General features: G+C 44.8%; 1 protein-coding gene across 10 annotated transcripts in view; it reads right to left on the bottom strand.

Moving 5' to 3' along the window:
- The window catches only part of CPEB2 (cytoplasmic polyadenylation element binding protein 2), a 72,357-nt gene extending 65,688 nt beyond the window's left edge, over nt 1-6,669 (bottom strand). For 4 of the 10 annotated variants that reach the window (XM_027038199.2, XM_027038047.2, XM_027038131.2 and 1 more), the window contains exons 1-3: nt 4,793-6,669; nt 1,602-1,883; nt 767-856 (exon numbers count right to left, since the gene is read on the bottom strand). In XM_027038199.2, the coding sequence (XP_026894000.2) occupies nt 767-856; nt 1,602-1,883; nt 4,793-6,469 (2,049 nt within the window). In that variant the 5' untranslated portion in view covers nt 6,470-6,669. Of the gene's footprint in view, nt 1-766; nt 857-1,592; nt 1,884-4,792 lie in introns of all 10 variants that reach the window. The other 6 variants (XM_027038603.2, XM_027038470.2, XM_027038324.2 and 3 more) reach the window with 2 other exon arrangements.
- Between the last annotated feature and the right edge of the window lie 14,137 nt (nt 6,670-20,806).

Here is a 20,806-nt window from a genome sequence, read left to right on the forward strand (position 1 = left end):
GCTCTGTAGTAAAGAATCCTCATGTAGGACTGAGTTTTCTACTCATCCTGTAATAATTCTCATCACTGGGTACCCAGTTTGAATTCAAATTTAGTCTGCAGGAAAAGAGATAGCATTTTGCAACCACAAAGGGCTTGAAAGTAATGTGATTAAGACGGATTCCTAGCTTTTTGATTTAGGGTTTTTCTATAGGAAACTGACTATTTAGAAGAATATAGTATACAGGAGCAGTGACAAATTTTAGAATAAAGAATAAATAAAGAATAAAAACACATGAAGTTTTTTTATAAAGGTGAAAAAAATTGAAGACTGGCTTTTTCAGAAATATACCTCAAGACAAATGTAGCAGATTCCATGACAAGCATTTGCTAAAAAAATTCTGTAAAATATTGATGAAACTTAAAGTTGAATGATAAGCAAATCCATAATTTTGTCCCTAGCTGAAAACAACTCTCAAAGATAAAATCTGTTCAGTTTGACTGATGTTTAAAGTCAGGTGCTCTTGGGTATATAATTCCTTCTTCCAAAAAGAAAATTTTATATTCTGGAAATAATGAAATAATTATAAATCACTCATAAATTTGAAAACGAAACATTTTATATTAAATAGTTTAAGTCAAGTGACCTTTTAAAAATAAATTGCTTTAATGCTCTCTGACATAGGCTTTAAAAAGGTATAATTGGAAAGTTAATAATAAATCTTACTCATAATATAAACACTAAACTCCTAGTCAAAATCCTGAAGAATATACACTGTGCAGCCTACCTGGTCTATTCTGGATGTTCCGGCTGCAGTGCACCAACTATCTTGGAGTGAATCTGAGCCCCAAGCTGGTAACTGCAAACTAGATCTCACCTTCAATAGCATAGAAGTTTTCATCAGAAATAAGCAGTTCTCTTCCCCACACCCACCCACAAAAAATAAAAAAAATAAAAAGAAAGAAAGAAAAGAAAACAATCAAAGTTCCTTCTATCTTGTATCTTTGGCCCTCTGAAGGTCTCAGAAGAAAAAAAAATCTCATTGTAAATAGCTTTATTAGACTATAATATCAATAAAACATTTTAAAAGGCCTGAAAAAGTGTCTAATCATCATAACTATTAAGCCACATTTGGGAAAAAATAGTCCCTGAACCAGTGAAGGCAAATTTTAATTGGATGTAAAAAGTCTTAATATTATTTTGCCATAATCACAGCTGTACTAGGTATATTTTAATATACACACAGCTGATCACAGTCAAGCCTACGCACAATTGCTTAACATTTTAGTTTAGTGATATTGGAGGAGAAACTCATTTTGGTGGCCTATTAAACATTAATAAATTAAGGCATTCTTGAGCTGCCAATTAAAAGCTTCAATATGCACTGGAAAAACACAGCAGGTTTTTCTACATTTTAGGAAGCTTCTTTTCTACCGTGTGTTTAGAGAATTTTTTACAGTATCCATTTTCTCTATCCTTTTGTATTTTGCCCTTAAATTAATGCTTAAAATCAGAAATCTTTTATTTTTTAATCTGTCAGTTTTACCATACCACCACCACCACCCAATTTCTTGTTTTGAAAGATCAACTTAGAAATAAGACCATTTACATACCATTCTTACCTGTAAGGGTAAGAGTGTATTACTATTGTTGTCGGTTCTGAACACGTTATCTTCAATCCAAGATTTTGGAGTCAGTGATGGAGTAGAGCGGGTAAATTTTGGTGGTGCTATGACATTACCAGAAAATGGTTTCTTCAATGGAGATATCTGATTCATAGTTCCTGGAATCCCCATGTTTCCAGTTCTACGATGGTCTCTGCCGTGCATTGCTCCCCACGACATGCTTCCAGTGCCCCAGCCACTGCTCTGATGGTTGCTCCAAGGAGATTGTTTCAGAAGAGGCTGAGAAAAACACGCATGTTTAAATTACAGGTATTTAAAGAGTTTACAATTCAAACTAAAATTTAGGCCTGAGCTAAGAATATATATATAATCTTAAAAAAAAATCTCTAAAGGCAATAAAGCATAGCTTAACAGTTTACGAAAAATAATAGGTTTGCGATCTTGCTGTTTGAAAACATACTCATTTCCTGCTAGGTGAGTTTTCATCGTCTGGTCCACTATAAATTATAATGAATCGAGCAGATATTTCATGACAACTGCTAAAATAGAGCCAGGCAGTTACATTTCTGTCCTTTCAGAATCGTGTATGGAAGAAGAAAAAAATAGTTTAAAATTGAAATTAACTTCGAAGGTCCTTGAAGATAGAACCTACATTGTGATCTTAAAACAACCATATTCTACTAGGCATACAAGTAAAAATCCGGTCTTTAATTAATAGATAGGAGTAACAATCGGAGTAAGATATTTAGACGTTAGCTTTCCAAAACCAATGGCACTGCTACAAAAGTGAATAATGGTAATAACATTTACTGTTACTGTCTTGCATGAACTAAAAACGCCTTTCAGGGTAGGGAGTGTATGGAAAATATGTGGGTTTGGTTTTTTCTTTTTCTTTTTTTTTTTTGTATCGCGTATTCAACTTTTAAGATATTTTACTCCAATTCTAATGTAGTTTCTTTTAAAGCGTTTTTGTTTTTCTTTCACTTAATTATCCATGAACTGTTAGGCAATTATCTGATGTTACCCATAGGTGGATCCACTGAGATATACTGAAGAAAAACAACTATATGCTTTGATTATTCTAGTAGAGATCTTCATACAAGTCTCCAGTAACCTCATTCATTTTCAAAAATAAATTCTATTCCAAACTAGAACCTATGATACAAAAAGTTCAGTCGCCAAAGAATGGACAATTCAGCACGAGGCAATAAGTGTAGGTTTTTGAAAAATACTAATTGCTAGCAATTACATTGCCAAGAAGCTTGCGCTAACGCTTAGCCAAAGGAAGTATGGACCTGTGCAGCTGCTCTAAGTCAGTAAGTTACTGTAAGTCAAGAATTTTTCAAATGAAACCTGCTTCTTGTAAGACAGCTTTCTCTTTTTGAGAGAACTTGACCCCTAGTACCTATTAAAAATTTTTTTTAAATGCCCAGATAATCATGAATATATGCTGCCATTTCGCCCTCCCCACGGTTCAAAAGCATAGCTGGGGGGACCATGAAGAAATCACTCCATTCTTGAGGGCCTTACTTTCCTTGCTGACACAGGGTTCAAGTTCTCTTCCAGCGATCTACAATTCCACAGGGCAGCTGTGTGACCTCTTAAACTTCACTGGGAGAACCATCTTCTGACAAGACGCAGATCACAGTTAAATACGAACCACCCTACGTGGTCTTCCAATGGCCGAGAGCAGGGCTCCAAGAGCACAAAAGCACCTATCGATAGTTTTCTGTGGCAAGTTCCCAGCGGAAAAAACCCAACACCCTGACACACAGGACACAGCTGCTCGAGACTGTGAAAATCATGGGAAAGCGGACTATTATTTCAAAATGACGTGTTTTCAATCCTTGTAGGCCACGTTCTTCTTCCTCGGGGAGACACCGGGGACTCGAAAGAAAGACTGTTAACTGTTACTCTAATTTCAGAGAACTCTCAACTTGTTACTTTGGTCAGACAGCATTCGCCCTTTAAAAGGTTAACCTTGGAAAACTTTAACTGGTCAATGGAAAAAGTTACAGGAGTAAGTAAGCACCGGTTAAGGTCCAATTCTGCTTCTGTCTCAGTCCTTGATCACGAAAATGACCTTAAACATACGAATCACTACAGGAAATGCTGACTGGATCAAAAAAGGACAACAAAGTACGCTTTTCGATGTCAATGAACCAAAGCCGGCGGTCATTCAAACGTTGTACTGGGAAGATAACAAAACGGAGCCTGAATCGGAAAGGACCCGGATGAATAAAAAAAAAAAAAAACAAAAACAAAAACAAAAAACAAAAAAAAAAACGGCCCCGTGTTATTTCATAATTGCATTACCCACTCAAAATATACACACCCCGTAACCCAAGAGACGGTCAAGGCCGCCAAAAAACGTGAGTCCCCCCTGCGAGGTATCACACGATTCCCGGATTCAAGTTTAGTTTTGGCCTCACCAGCCACCAAACCGTCCCCAAACGCGAAGAGGCGCAGAAAGCCAGCGGCTCGCGGAGCACCTCGGCAGAGGCGGACGGAGCCGCCGCGGGCAGGCTCCCCTCTCCCGCCGCCTGACAGCTCAGCGCGGGGCCCCGGGCGCGGCGCGGGCGGCTCGTCCCGGCCGGGCCACCGCCACCCCCGGCCAGACCTCGCGCGGGCCGACTCGCAACGAGACGGACTCGAAAGGAAAAAGCCTCTCCTTTCCGCCCGTCCCCTCATTGGACGACGGGGAAGAGTCACCGGCTCCCCGCACGCACCGTCTGCGGCGATCACGACCCTCCTTCGCAAGTTCGCTTCCCCAGGCCGCTCGTCCGAGGCCGCCGCCCGAGCCCGCCGGCCCCGCGTCCCCCGGCCCGTCCTCGAGGATCGCCGACAGCGGTCCTCCGGGTCGGGGCGCCCGCTGCGAGGGACGGCCGGGCCGCCGCTGCTGCCTTCGGTCCCGGGCGCCATTCGGCCGCTGCCCCAACCCCCCTCCCCTCCCCCCCCCGCCGCGCCGGGCGTTCGAGGGGGCGCCCGACCGCAGCGGCTGCCGGCGCGACCCCCCTACCGGAGCCTCGCAGCCCACGGTGGCCGCTGCCCGCCCGCCCCGCCGGGGACTGGCGTCCCGAGCCCCGTCACCCTCCTCCGCCCTCCCAGACCCCCTCTCACTTGGGCGAGTGGCCCTCGTCGCCCCGGTCGCCGGCCCCGCGGCGCAGCCGGGCCGCCGCCCGCCGTACCTGGTGGTGGTTGTAGGAGTTCCTCTGCTGCAAGAAGGCGGCGGCCGCCGCCTGGTGCTGCTGCTGGAGCTGCGGGCTGACGGGCGACCTCCGGCTCTGCGGCTGCTGCGGCGCCGCGGGCGGCGGGGGCTGCTGCTGAGGTAAATTCATGGCGGGCGGCGGCGGCGGCGGGGGCACCGCGGCCGCCGAGAAGGGGCCGCCGAAGCCGCCGCCGCCGCCGCCGCCGCCGCTCGCCGGCACGCTGAGTCCCGCGCAGCCGTGCGGGGATACGGGCGAGAAGCTCGGGAAGAAGGCCGGGTTCATGGACGACGGCAGCCCGGGGTAGAAGCCGTTCTCTGAATCGGGGCTGGGCGGCGGCATGGCGCTGAGCGAGCCGCCGCCGCCGCCGCCGCCGCCTCCACCCGGGGTGGCGGCCGAGGAGCCGGGCTGCTGCGGCTGCGGCTGCGGCGGCTGCTGGGGCGGAGGCGGCTGCTGCTGCTGGGGCGGCGGCTGGGGCTGGGGCTGGGGCTGGGGCGGCGGCGACGCGGTCTGCACCGACCAGGGGGTGCCGAAGCCGGGCAGTGGCGGCGGCGACGCGGAGCCGCCTCCCCCTCCGCCTCCCGGGGGCCCCCCGCCCCCGCCGCCGCCCGGGTGCGGAAGGTCCGGGCTCTGCAGGCTGCTGAAGGCGCCCGCGCCGAGCGCCCCGCCGGGCAGGAGGTTACTGGGACTGTTGAGCAGAGGGTGGTTGGGGGACTCCATGGAGCCCGGCGCGGGGTTCACCGGCGGCGTCGAGGGGGCCAAGCCCGCATTGGGGGGCTCGGCGGCGCTGCCCTCGCCCGCGGCCGGGGTCTTGCGAGGGCTGCCCGCGCCTCCGTGGCGGCGCCGCGGGGCTGAGGGCGGCGAGGGCTGGAGCTGCGGGAGCGGGGGCAGGTCGGCCGGGCGCTGCCGCGGGGCGAAGTCCTGCGGCGGGAGGTGCTGCGGGTGCGGTACGCTGAACTGCTGCGGCTGCGGCGGCTGCTGGCGCTGGGCGAGCTGCGCCGGCTGGAGGAGCGGGCCGGGCGGCGGCGGGCTGAACCGGCCGGGGCAGTGGAGCGGCGGCGGCGGCTTCGAGTCCGGAGGGTGGGGAAGGTGGGGAGGGCTGAACTCTTTCCTCTTCTGGCTGCTCAGCTGCTGCTGCTGCCGCTTACTGAAGTCCTGCGGGGAGGAGGTGCGGCAGCAGCAGCAGGAGGAGGCGGAGGAGGAGGAGGGGTGGTGCAGACTCGGTTTGAAGTCCTGGGAGGGGAGGAGGTGGGTCACACCCGCGTTCGTGCCGCCGCCGGGGTGGTGGTTGGGGAGTTTCTCCGCGGCCGCCGCCCCCGAGAGCGGCCGCGCCGGCTGCTGTGTCAGCCCCAGCAGCAGCTCATCCTGCATGGTCTGCTGATGCGCCAAGAACGGGGAGGAAGAGGAAGCGGCGGCAGCTGAGCTGCCCGCGCCGCCGCAGCCGAGGGGGATAGAGAAGGGGGAGGCGGCCTTCGAGAAGCCGGTGACAGGCAACGGCGGCGGCGAGAGCGGGCCGAAGGGCGTGGTGGAGGGCAGCGGGGCGGCGGCCGCGGTGGGCCCCGTGGCGTAGGGACGGTACGCCCCGCTGCCGAATAGGGACCCGGGGCTGCTGCTTCGGAGCGGGGCGGTCTGCAGCACCCCAAATCCGAAGTCCCTCATTTATCAGGCCGGCGGCAGCCGGAGGAGAGGCGCCGCGTCCGCTGCCCCGCCTAGGAAACCGCCGGATCTGGGGCGGCGCGGCCGTGGTGGAAGGAGGGGGAGTCAGTGAGAGAGGGACACCGTGACTGAGCCGGGGGCACCTACTTCGGCCCCGCCACCCCTCGCGGCAGTCACCGCCGCCTCCCGAGACCGGCTCGGGTGCCGCCGCCGCCTCTGCCGCCGCCCTCGCCGCTTAAGAACTCCGGAACGTGCGTCAGCGCCACCTCACAATCGCACCGCCCCCCGCGGTGCGTCCCGGCACGCGCGGGCGCGAGGCCGCCGCGCCCCCGCTGCCCCGCCCCCGCCCCGCCCCTCATTAATATGCAGGCACGGCCGGGGGCGCGCCTGCGCTCCCAGGAAGGCGGGGGAGCGCGAGAGCGAGCGGCTTCGGTCCTCCGGCCCCTTCGGCGTCCAGGGAAAAGGAGAGACCGGTGGCTGTGGAAGGCGACCGACCGGAGTCCGAGCGCCCGGCGCGCGCGCGCACGAAGGCGTGCGCGAGCCGTCGGCGGCGACGGTTCCTGGGCAACGGCCCCTCCCGGCGCGGGGCTCGCACGCGCTCTCCCCCGTCGCCCTCGCGGCCCCGCCTCCTTCCTGTCACCTCCGCCCCGCCCCCGGTCACATGAGGCTTGGCCGCTGGGACGCGGGCTTCCCAGGGCGGCGCGGGCCAGCGGGGGAAACTGAGGCCCGGGAACCAGACCGGGAGCGGCTCCTAGTGACCGTGGCCCCTCTCGCCTTCCAGGCTCAGCCCTTGGGGTCCTTAGGCCGGCAAGATCGTGCGGGCTCTGTCTGCCTTGCAGACCGCCGAGCGGCTCTCTCCGCACCTCGTGCCCCACCACGTCCCAGTCTTGGACGTGTCCTCGCTTCTCGTCGCCCTAGAAAGCGCCTTCTCGGGCTTGTTTCCGTATTTAGCTTCTCGTGCTGTGTGCTGCCTTGGACCTTCCTGCAGCTGCGTGAAGGTGTTTTCTGCAAGAACCCTCAGCTGTACACCAAACGTTTTCACTATAGCAATTGAGGAGCAGAGTCCCAGGAACCTAACCAGGCTCCGGGTGGCTTTTTACACACGTATATGCATATAACAGGTTACGTACGGGGCGAGCTCCCGTGGTAACCCTGGGCCATGTCCAAGTCTTCGTATTTCACAAAAGCATTCAATGTGCCATCGTCAGGGCTGCTGTGTGAGGGACTCCTCCTCACCACGTTCATTCTGGCTCCCCTGTCCCTCCCCCCAGGGAGACTCAAACATTTCCTAAGCTTTATGAGTTTTCAAGAGAGAAAGATTTCTCACATCAGGGAAAAAAGGAGGCTCTGACTCAGCAACAGACTTGTTGAGGCTTGCAAAATGGAAGGGGAAAGAGCTTTCCATGGTAGAGCTCTTGTTGGAAGCAATAGCAGAGACACTAATCCTGTGTATTTCCTTTTCTAAAGAAGCATTTAACATAGAGACAAAAATTACGTGAGGGTCTAGATAATAACAGAATGATCCTGTTTTGCAGTTTTAACTTTTTCTTGGCGTTTAGGAAGGGAAACTATTTAAAGAATCCTAGAATACAGTCTAATCCCAAAAGCAGTAGAGGGGGTGTTCAGACTACCTGATATTTTAATTCTTTTTTAAATCGGAATACAACTGACCTATAACATTGTATGGATTTAGGTGTACAACGTAATAATTTGGTATATCTATATATGCTGGAAAGTAGTTACCACAGTAAGTTTAGTTAATATCCATCACCACACATAGTTAATTTTTTTTCTTGTGAGACTCTACCTGATTTTGATTTGCAACTAGTCTAAGATTAAATAGTGTTATAAATGGACTGATGTAGGCAGAATGTACTTTGTGATGAGTCCTCATTCTCTCTAAAATTTCATTTCTACTTTTGTTACTTCAGTGTTTCAAATTTACGTAAATCAGAATAAATACAGTAGAAAGAACAACTTTGCAAAGGGAAAATATGTTTCATGTGTAAGGTTTATGTCTGATAGCCTGTCTAATGAACTAAGGTTGATATTGCCTTTACAATAGGAAAAAGTGTTTTTAAAAAACTCAAATGGTTCAGAAATTGGTCAGGTGTGTAGAAAATTGATTCGAGTTAATAATCTCAGAACCATTTTTAACAATCAGGCAAAATATAGAACAGGAGAAATACTTTTATTATTCTAAATTACAATGTCTAGAAAATAACCTGAGCTCATTACAATTAAAAATATAAATGGCCATTTCCACAGCATCTATTGACAACTTCTTAACTATTATTTATTAATATATTTGCTAGGCAAAAACTACTTCACAACTGAAGACTTTAAGACTGTCTTAAAAATGAACACATTTTTTTTTCTAAGTAAAGTTATATTTGGAATCGTCTGCCGATCCAACAACAAGTCTTGAAAGAGGAAGAAAATATAGGCATGAAAATTAGCTCAATCATCCACTAAAATTGCCATTAGTGCAATGTAAGGAGGAGAGAGAATATACATTTACAAGCCAAATGCTACAATTCTGGGCTAAAGTTTGAAAAAAAACAAGATTTCTTGGTGATCTGATACTGGTTTTGTTTTGGAGGATTTAGAGACCTCCAAAACGGGAGAAAAGCTGTCATGTTTGGTATTGCATAGTAAGGTCAAATTTCATATTAAGTACACCAAATTCCAAAATCCAATTACCAGACCCTCTGCCCACCACTTTAACATCTTAGTGTTGTGACAACTCCATTTTTTTCATAGAGAGGAAAGTTACATCCTGAAATCTCGATCTTTTAAGCTGGCGTGCCATCACTGAAAATATTCAAGCAGAAAGGTTTCCTATAGTGGAGGGGCAGGTGGGCCAGAGGAAGGGGAGGGTGGTTGTGGTGTTCTAGAAGATCCAATGCCAAAATCTTAGGAGGGTGTATTCTCTGTTAACTATATGGTCGTCAACTCGGTCCCTGACCTTGTTCGACAGTCTCTCGATCATTTTCTACCACTGTCTCGGGCCAGTGTCTTTAAAATATTTTTGCTACAACCTAGGACATACACATATACATGTGCACCTGAAAGAAAGCTTTAAGCAATTCTTACTCTTTTTACATGCAATGAACTCTACTTTTAAATTCTATTTACTGTTTTATTTTATTATTTAAAAAAAAAATTTTTTTTTTCAACGTTTATTTATTTTTGGGACAGAGAGAGACAGAGCATGAACAGGGGAGGGGCAGAGAGAGGGAGACACAGAATCGGAAACAGGCTCCAGGCTCCCAGCCATCAGCCCAGAGCCTGACGCGGGGCTCGAACTCACGGACCGCGAGATCGTGACCTGGCTGAAGTCGTGACCTGGCTGAAGTCGGACGCTTAACCGACTGCGCCACCCAGGCGCCCCTCTATTTACTGTTTTAAATCACTGAGTTGATCTCCAATCCTTAAGTTGATTTTTTAAGTCCCACGATTAGGTCATGAGTTGAAATTTGTTATTATTTTAAAGGTTATTTATTTATTTGAGAGAGAGTGCATGCGTACATGAGGGCAGGAGGGGCAGAGAGAGGAAGAGAGAGAGAATCCCAAGCAGGCTGCAGGCTGTCAGTGCAGAGCCAGACAAGGGGCTCTATCCCACGAACCGGGAGATCATGACCAGAGCCAAAATCAAGAGTCAGATGCTTAACGAACTGAGCTACCCAGGAGCTCCCGCCATGAGTTGAAATTTATTATCACTGTCCTAGAAGACTATTTCACACCTTCTCCTGTATCTCAAAGCCTCTTTACACCTTCTCTCCTACCCTCATTCTCAGCCGCTGACCTGGCTTTCTACTTCACTGAGAAAATAGAAGTAGTTACAGGAGAGTTTCTTCAGGTCTTCACGGCACCCTTTTCCAGGCACCGTGCATCTTTTCCTACACACCTTCTTCCTTCCTGCTGCGTGGAGGGCTTGCCCACACCTCACACTCCCATCGAAGGCCAAGCTCCTCCACTGGCACACCAGATCCTTCCTGCACCTGCTCAGGACATGGCTTCATAGACATCCTAGAGTTTCACAGACATCCCACATTTACGGTGTCCAAAATTGAACTCCCCCATCTTGGTAAGTGGCACTCCATTGTTATAGCTGCTCAGGCCAATAAATGAATAAATAAACAAACAAATAAATAAAAACGTCATCCTTGATTTCTATTTTTCTTACAACATATTCAAACCATTATTACCTGCGGCGTATTGCCCCTTGAAATCATATCCAGAATGCAATCACTGCCCACCACAAATAACCTAGGCCAGGCAACATGATCTCTCCCTTGGCTTCTTGCTATCACCCCCTAACTAGCCTCCGAGCTTCTGGTCTCATCTCCCCGTAGTCTATTCACACAGCCAAAAGGCTCTTTTCAAAATGGAAGGCAGATCATGTCAACTTCCCTGACTGAATACTTATATTTTCCTGGAATAATAGTCAAAACATTTTCAGTAACCAAATGGTCATTCACGATTGCCTTCTGCCTCCACTAACCCCTATGACCACTTCTACCCGCAATGGAATGCTTATTTCTTTAATATACCAGGCCAAGTTGGCCTCAGAGCCTTTGCCCTTGTAATTCTCCCTCCCTGGAACACTTGTCCCCTAAATACCAGCAGGGCTCGCTCTCATGTTTTGCATGTCTCTGTCTCATTTCTTTTAGGTCTCTGTTCAGCTCATTTCCTCAGTGATATCTTCCCTGACCACCATTGAAAGAGCAGCCCCATCCTTCCATTCCAGCCTCCCTATTACTCACAAGTGGTTCGATTTTTCCCCCCTTTCTGGCACTCTGTGTACCGACATTGTTTATCCTCCTATTAGATCACAAACTCTACAAGGAAAGGTGCATTGTTTTGTTCACTGCTGCATCTTCGGCACCTGGAACAATGATGCCCGGCACACAGTAGGCACCTAAGAACTGTTAATTGTGCATGCACTGAATAATAGCTGTAAGTATACTATAGTAATATGAGGGTCCACTTATCAGCTGCTTCTATGTTGGCAGGAGTTACCCAAACACCACCTACATGCTCCTAGGAATTCTAAGGAAGGCAAGATAGTTCCAGACATCATCAGGGTAAATGTGTGAGGATGCACAGATAGGGCAGCTCAGGATTGCAACGCAAGGGAATAGATAAACCCGGACTCCAGGAGGCAGGACTTCTGTCTTAAGAGCCTAGAGAAGGAGTCCAGGTTTGAGGGACGGGGATATTGAGGAAGGAGAGTGAAATGGAAGCGTTCATTATAGGAGCTGGAGCAAAGACAAGGAGTCAAGGCTCAGCTCATAGAAAGGGAATGAGTTCACATAGAAGGGCAACGAGGCCAACTTGATGCTGACCAGCGAAGCTGCTGGTTTCCTACTGCTTTCCAGCCTGGAAATGTTACTGACCCCATAGGGTGGGAAAGGGTTAGTGTTCAATGGAAGCTCATTAGCCTGACTTTGGGTTGGGGCGGGAGGGGAGGGTGGGGAGTAGAAATCAAGGCCCATACTGACCTTGTCCAACTTCAAGTTGCTTTATTGACACAACACCCCCAGAGTATCACCGTGTTTAATACTTCTGGTTCTTTTCCTGCTTTTCTAAACCTTCCTTCATACTCTTATCCGTTGCCTTCCTTCTCTTTACGTATCCCTCACGTGTTGGAGTTCCTTAGGCTTATATTCTTGGTTCTCTTCTTTACTTCTACATACTCTTTCTAGGTGACCTTATCCACTATCATGTTTTCAAATATCATCTATATGCTAATGTGCCAAACTCATATTTCCCACTGCCTTTTTAAAAGCTTGACCTTGGCTCAGACACATCAATATGTCCACACCTGAACTTACCAGCTTCCCCAAAACCTGTTCCTCCTCTTTTGCTCATTCACTGGGTTGATGGCATCATTACACAGTTGCTCAAGCTGGAAACATGATTCATCCTCTTCTTCCCTCTCTCTTACCCTCCCAAAGCAGTCAGTTACCATACTCTGTCAATTCTGTTGCAGAAATAGTGCTCAAATGTTGTCTCCTCGGTCCACTCCTCTACCTGTGTCTTAGCTCTCAGTCTTTTCTCTGTCCTTCCCTGGTGCACAGACTCTAGCTGGCTTCCCTACCATTTCTTCTTCTGAATCTCTTCCCTTTGATAGTGTCAACAAACAACGATCATCCTGTCACACATCCTGGTCAATAAGCACCTCCCTAGCTTCCACCCGATCATGTCCAAACTTGCTGGTGAATGGGACCCTTCAGAAGTTATCTGCAACATGCCTCTTTGCCTTTATCTCCTGTCACTCCCCCATAGTACCCAGTCTTCTATATCAGACATGTCTTTTCATACCTCTGGACCTTTGCATATGATGTTTCTACTCTCTGGAATGCTTCCTACCTCTTTTCATCAGCTCATGCATCCTTACTATTCAAGAGACAGTTCAAATGCCATAGCTTTTCCTGACTCTTCCTGGACAGTGAGTTAAATCCTTTTGTACATTCTCATACAACATTGTCATGATAATTTTCTCTTATTAGAACACTTGTCACATGGACAATAATTTTCTGTCTCCTTCGCTATCTGCCCTTTGAACTCTGAGTTGCTCTAGGTCATGAACTTTCCTTTATGTATCTCGGCATCCTTTTGCCTGTCATTATACCTGAAGTGCAAGTGCTCAATACATGTTTGTGGATTAGTAATTTCCCAGTGAATGATGTAGGAAGGAGAGATGAAGGAACGAAAGGAGAGAAAAAAGGAAAAGAAGGGAAGGAGAGAAGAAGAAGGGAGGGAAGGAAGAAAATGTACACCTAAAAGGGGATACGCCATTTTCTCGAGAACCGTAACATTAGTGACTATGTTTGCTAGAGGAAAGACAAAAAAAAAAAAGAATAGACTGTAACAACAACAACAGCAAAATCTCACTCTTTCCCATTGTTTTCTTTGTCAATACCTACCTGAAAACTCCATTCCAGTTATTATGCTATTCAAAGATGAATGCATTGACAAAGGAAAAATATCTAGAATATTTCCCTGCTGCTAATGTGTAGACTCCAAACACAATAAAAGGTCTTCACAGGTTATGTTACCCTTTGTGGAGCCTGGGAGATTTGTCACCCAACTCCAGTACTCCCACCTCGGAGAGAAGCCGTCAACCTCTGCAGTACCACATGCTCATTGGCACATAGACTGACTTAACTATTCCATTGCTTCATGACTTGTATTTTTAGGTGTAGTTAATTTGACTAGATTATAAATCTTTGGACCGAGTGGTTATGCCTGCCTTATATATTCATTTCTTTTCCCGTTTCTTGGTGTGTTTATGTATCCAGAAACTATTTATTGAGTGCTAGGTGCTGGGGATATCACCCTGAACAAAACTGAAGATATATGCATTCTTCTGTGGCATCACAGAGGCTGTTGATATCAGCTATGATAATTCCCAGCCCTAACTGTCCAGACAGAGTCATAAACAGTGAGATTCTAGGCTGAAACTGACCTACTAAATTGGAGTCCTACATGCTGTGACATAATCTTGCTGGGCTGGTCATGGGTGGAACCCTGGGGTGAATATGGAATATTGAACCAAGGCAACTTCAGCAGGAAGGCAGAAGAAATCACACACTGAAACACATTGTAAACCTAGGGATTTCCATTTATTATCTCCTTAACCTGTCATAGTATACTTTGTGACTAGGTAAGCAAATAGTATTCCTATTTTATCGTTGGAAAACAAAGTCCAGAAATAAAGTAATTTGCTTCCAGTAGTTTGCACAGCCTGGGTTTAAAGCCCCCATCTTCCCGTTGCTCAGTCTGCTGCTCCATTAGCTGTCCATTGGACTACCACCTGAGAAATACAACTTATCTGAGCCAAACAGAGACGCAGGGACAAGCCCTAAGAGCAATGGTTGTTACTTCTAGTAAAGGATAATGATTGGAAAGAGTAATCTTTTAAAACTTTTCAGTAACGCCTAACTAGCTGAATAGCGATGTGCAGTAGTGATCTCGGACTCAGAGCATTTTATTTTTGAAATATATAGACCACAAAACTTCAGAAATACTTTTCATATGTGCATACTAATTTTTTTCCTATTAGAATAATGAGGCCTGGCAGTATATATTGCATTTAATTATTTTCTTTCGTTCTGGAAAGCTAACTCCTTCAATTGATAAATTATTCTCTGTAGAGAAAAGTGAAGAAGAATTTGACTCAATATTAAATATTTAAACTTTATGTAGATGAAGAATATTGCATCTATCAAATCTGATCTTAATATTTTTAGAATCTTAGAAAGATTAAAAGGTTTAAACCTTTTTTTGGAAACTGTGAATGTTTGGTTAACAAAGAAAAATCATGAACTCTATTTGATACCACACATTACACCCCTTTTAAAAAAAAATTTACTGTTTTTATTTATTTTTGAGACAGAGAGAGACAGCATGAGCAGGGGAGGGGCAGGGAGAGAGGGAGACACAGAATCCGAATCCAAAGTGGCTCCAGGCTCTGAGCTGTCAGCACTGAGCCCGAGGCGGGGCTCGAACCCACGACCGTGAGATCATGACCTGAGCTGAAGTCGGACGCCCCACCAACTGAGCCACCCAGGTGCCCCACCCCCCATTTTTATACAAGGAATGATCAAGTATAAAGACAATGAGTAACATTCTGAGGCAAGAGGAATATTTGATATTAGCCCAGGTTAGTGCACTGTCCTTACTGCTATCCATTCACCTTTACTGTGCTCTAGGTGGGACTATAGGAGTTCATTGCATCTTTTATCCAAAATTCATGTATAAGTGTAAGTCATTTAGGAAGTTTGCAGAACATAATCCACAGTAAGAAGAAGAAAAATAGACCTCAATTTGCAATAGAGAAAAATTATAGATGGATTTGTGTGAAAAAAAAGAAAACTTCAGAAAATTATCATAAGGACGTGAATCCCATATATATATAAATACTACTGCTAATGTTTTTAAAAAGGCCCACAGTTGATCCATATTTCTCTCACATTAGGAGACCGGGAAGAGGGACATGCTGGACACCTGGGGGCTCTTGAGTCAGAGGTCTACCTGGCTTTTAGTCCCAACTCCCTCTGTTCCTGTGTAACTTCAGCAATTAAGTTTCGGGACCTTAGTTTCCTCATCTTTGTAAAAATGAAGGGAACAACAATCATCATCCCAAAGCGAGGGTTGTGAAGATGATTAGAAATAGTTTAAGTAGAGAGTCTTCTGTAATGTGTGACACAGAACAGATGTTTTGACAAACACACGAAAACTCTTAGCTATTGTGAAGCTTAAAGGAAAGAGGAGACTCCAGGGCCAGATAGAAGAACTCAGTGGTAGAACTTGGCTGGGGCAGAGGATGGAGGGGTGGATAAGGTAAACCAAACAATTATTCAAAACATGCACAAAGATGTTGGTAATGGCTTGATCCCTAAGGAAGACAATTGATGTAAATGGGACAAACTCTGGCTTCAGGGCAGAAGTGGATTCCAGTATCAGTTCTGACACCTACAGGGTGGAGTTTGTTAACCTAGGCAGGTTGACCATTCTCAGTGACACTTTTCTCCTCCAGTAAGTAATACAGGGAGCCACGCACAAAAGATACCCTATGCTGTTTAGAGCACTGGTCTTCCAACCAAGACGCATCTGGACCATCTTTGTCCCCTAGATATATAATGTGAGCCACCGATATAGGCTCCATATGTAATGCGGAGTGTTCTAGTAGCCACATCTAAAAAAAGATAGAGAGACGGATGAAATTAACCTGAGTAATATATTTTAACTCAACACCTGCAAAATGTTATCTTTTCATCATGTCATTGATATAAAAGTAATTATTGATTTTTCTGCATCGATTGAGATGATTATGGTTTCTGTGGCTTATTCTATTAATATAATGTATTATGTTGATTTCCAGATAGTAAACCAATATTTCATCTCTGTGAAAAATCCCTCTTGGTTATGCTGTTTACACACACACACACACACACACACACACACACACGGCTGAATTTAGATTGCTGAGGATATTTGCGTCTTAGGGGATATTGGTCTGTGGTTTTCTTATGATGTCTTTGGTTTTAGCATCGAGGTACTACTGGTCTCATAAAATAAGAGAATTGGAAACATTGGAAAATGTTCCTTCTTCTAATTTTTTATAAGAGTATGTGAAGGATTGGTATTAATTCTCTATTATTAATTATAATTATAATTAATTATAATTAATTAATATATAATTAATTCTCTATAATTCTTTATAAATGTGCAGAATTCACCAGTGAAGCCATCTGGGCCTGGGCTTTTCTTTGGGAAGTTTTATTTTGTTTAGTTTTTTTTTTTAATGTTTATTTATTTTTGAGAGAGAGACAGCACGAGCGGGGGAGGGGCAGAGAGAGAGGGAGATAACACAATCTGAAGTACACTCCATGTTCTGAGCTGTCAGCACAGAGCCTGATGCAGGACTCAAACTCATGAACCGCAAGATCATGACCAGAGCCGAAGTTGGATGCTCAACCAACTGAGCCACCCAGGAGCCCCTCTTTGGGAAGTTTTAAAATTGCTAATTCAATCTCTTTGTTATACGTTTATTCAGATTTTTTTATTTCTTCTTATTTCTGTTTCAGTCGTGTGTGTTTATGTGGAAGTGTATACATTTCATCTAGGTTTCTTTAATTTGTTAGTCTACAATTTCCAGATCCTCTCTTTTATTCCTGATTTTAGGAACTTCAGTCCTTTATTTTTTTCTTGGTCAGCCTAGCTAATGCTCACTTTTGTTGATTTTTTTAAAAGAACTAACTTTGGATTTCATTGGTGTTCATTATTATTTCTATTCTCTATTTCATTTATTTGTGGTTTAATCTTTATTAGTTTCTTCCTTCTGCTTGTTTTTGTTTTAGTTTATTCTTCTTTTGCTAGTTTCTTAAGGTGGAAGTTTACATTATTGATTTGAAATCTTTATTCTTTTCATAAATGCAAGCATTATAGCTGTTCCCTTCTGACTGCTGTTTTAGTTGAGTCTCATAAATTGTGGTATGTTGTGTTTTGTTTTCATTTATCTCAAATTATTCTGTAATTTGCCTCGTGATTTCTTCTTTGACCTATTTGTTATTTAGGTATGTTTTGTTTAATTTTCGCATATCCATGAATTCTCAAATTTATTCCTGTTATTATGACTTGAATTTCATTTGATTGTGGACGAAGAATGTACTTTGTTTGATTACATGCTTTTAAATTTATTGAGATTTGTGTTATGGCTTTTTAACATATGCTCTATCTTGGGGGGAGGCTCCATGTGCACTTGAGAAGAAGATCTACTTTGCTGTTGTTGATTGAAGTGTTCCATAGATAATGTGTTACATTTAATTGCTTTACAGAGTTCAAGTTTTCTACTTCCTTGTTGATCCTGTGCCAAGTTGTTCTATCCATTACTGAAAGTGGGTTATTGAAGTTTCCAAATATAATTGTTGAGTTGTCTATTTTTCCCTTTACTTTACGCATCATATTTCATGTTTGGGGGGACTCTCTTGTTAGGTGCATTATGTTTATAATTGTTTTGTCTTCCTGATGGATCGTCCCCTTTATTATTATGCCCCCCCTTTTTTTGTCCCTAGGATCAAATTTTGTCTTTAAGTCTATTTTGTTGGATACTGATGTAGCCACTCCAGCTTTCTTTAGGTTGCCATTTTCACGGTGTATATTTTTCTATTTTTTTACTTCCCACTTTATCTTTGAATCTAGTCTTTGAATCTTTATCTTTGAATCTGTCTCCTCCAGATGGCATGTAGTTGGATCAAGTATGCTCCATTCCACCATACTCTGCCTTTCGACTAAAGAGAGACACGTTCTTATTAGAAGAACGAGGCTCTCATTATTGCATAAACTGTACATTCATTGCTCTATTACAAATTAGTTAATGAGAACTAGCATACTTAGTCATCTTTTTATGATTTATGAAAATGGGTTATTTATGTTGGACTTCTTTTAATCTTGACTACTTTTCATAATCTTAGAGGATTCATTTTGTAACATATTTCTCAATGCTTTTTATAATATTTCTTGCAATGCTTTTTAGCACATTGATTTGAAATAAAAAGGTAAAGACAGAATTTCTCTGCAAGAAAGTGTGATTTGGCGTATTGGTTTACCAATAAGGCATATGATGGACAATTTCCATAAATTGAGCTAAAAATGCAGCTCCACAGCTTTAATTTCATATATATGTATAAAATTCAGGGAGACAGTGTAATGGGAATGTGAGTTCAAAGAGAAAAAAGAAAGGTCTAAAATTTACAAAATAAACTTTTACATATATATTAATATATTTTAATAGCTGGTCATGGATATTACATTATTATAGTATTCAAATTTCATTGGACATATTTAAAATAATAGTCATTATATTTAAATATATGTTAAAAATTACATCCTTTGCAACAATTTGAACTTAGGATAAAAATTTTTAGATGACTTAAAATGCACAAGACACTTAAAACTGTTTAAATATAGAAGATATTTTATTTTCTTCAAAAAATGTTTTTAACATTAATTTATTTTTGAGAGAGAGAGAGAGAGAGAGAGAGAAATGGAGAGACCCAGCATGAGCAGGGGAGGGACAGAGAGAAAGGAGATACAGAATCCAAAGCAGGCTCCAGGCCCTGAGCTGTCAGCACAGAGCCCGATGTGGGCTCAAACTCATGAACCGTGAGATCATGACCTGAGCTGAAGTGGGCTGCTTAACTGACTGAGCCACCCAGGTGCCTCTAGAAGATATTTTAAATGTTCAATGGTTCTTAAAGTGATTCTTGAGGGAAAATGTTTGAAGACTAGGCACAAAGAGCAAAGGTACTCCAAATTCATCATCTCTAAGTTGCCTTATTATTGCTACATTCCCAGTGCCAATCAGATCACCATGATTGAATGAATGAGTGAATGAATGAATGAATGGTAACATTACATATTATATACTTGCTGCTTAAAAAAAGGATGGCCCTGGAGGTAGATTTTTCCCTATCTGGGTTAGGGAATTATTAGTTGGTAGGTGGAGAGAGCAGGGTCCTGATGGAAATGGGGAAAAATAATCTTCACTACTGACTTGAGAAGACTGCCTTGAGTGACTAGCTTTTATGTTTGCCAGTCCCCAAGAATGTGAGAGAAAGCCTGAGACCTAGATTTAAGGGGGGGCCAGCCTGGTATTAAGATCCATACATAGCAATCACCTTGAATTCTACAAGTATTTTGTATGCATCTATTTCCTGTCTGGCACTCTGCTGGGCAGTGGTGAAGAAGACAGGGTACATGAGGGATACATGTAAATTAAGAAGTCTAGGGGAACATGGGTGGCTTAGTCAGTTAAGCGTCTGACTCTTGATTTTGGCTCAAGTCATGATCTCAGGGTTCAAGAGTTCCAGCCCCAGCCCCACATCAGATTCTGTGCTGACAGCACTGAACATGCTTGGTATTCTCTTTCTCTTTCTCTCTCTCTGCCCTTTCCATGCTCTCTCTCTCTCTCTTTCTCTCTCATAAGTAAATAAACTTAAAAAAAAAGACTAATGAAGTGGGATTAATGCTCTAAGGGGAATACATTAAGTTACTGTTACTTGACCATTTTTGACCTACCAAAAACTGCTAATTCATTTGTTTCAACCCGCATGGTAAGTGTAATTCCAGATGAAAGAACCATAAATCCTGAGGGATTCACTAATTAGGGAATGTGTTGTGCAGTCAGTGCCATTTGAACTGAACACTGAAGGATGAGAAAGAAGGAGAGTGGATGGATGGGTGGCAGATAAGACATTTGAAACACCAGGATCAACAAGCACAAAAGCAGAGAGGATAGAGGGTACACGTGTGTTCTGGAAAGGTGCATAGAGTTTTTTTGTGTGTTGATGTCTGAGATGTGTGGAAAAAAGTAGAAAGGAGCCTGGGATTCATGTCGAGTCCTGTAGGCCTAAGAAAGCACTGTTGAATCAGCAATAGGAAACCACTGAAGATTTCCTAAAAGGAGTGTTGTGAACAGATATAAGCTTTAGAAAAACTCAGGTGGATGACTGGGGAGAGGGGAAGTTGAGACTACAGGCAACGAGATGCTGAGGAAGCTCCTGTAAAGACAGGATGGGTGTAGTCAATATGTAGAGGAGTTGTGAAATAGGATATAACATTTCTCTGATAGAATCATCATCGTCCGGTCAATGATTAGGTTGAAAAGTTAGTTGAAATAGGTATAGGGTCAGGTACAGGGGAGAGAGTAAGCTACATGGAGATATCCCGCAATGGGAGCGGAATTCTTGGCTAGCGGTCTTCACTCTGTTGGTACACCAATGAGAGCTGAAGCCATGAAAGTGGATGCAGTTATCGGGGAAAGCT

Source organism: Acinonyx jubatus, chromosome B1 (assembly GCF_027475565.1).
Source record: "Acinonyx jubatus isolate Ajub_Pintada_27869175 chromosome B1, VMU_Ajub_asm_v1.0, whole genome shotgun sequence".
NCBI classification, from domain to species: domain Eukaryota; kingdom Metazoa; phylum Chordata; class Mammalia; order Carnivora; family Felidae; genus Acinonyx; species Acinonyx jubatus.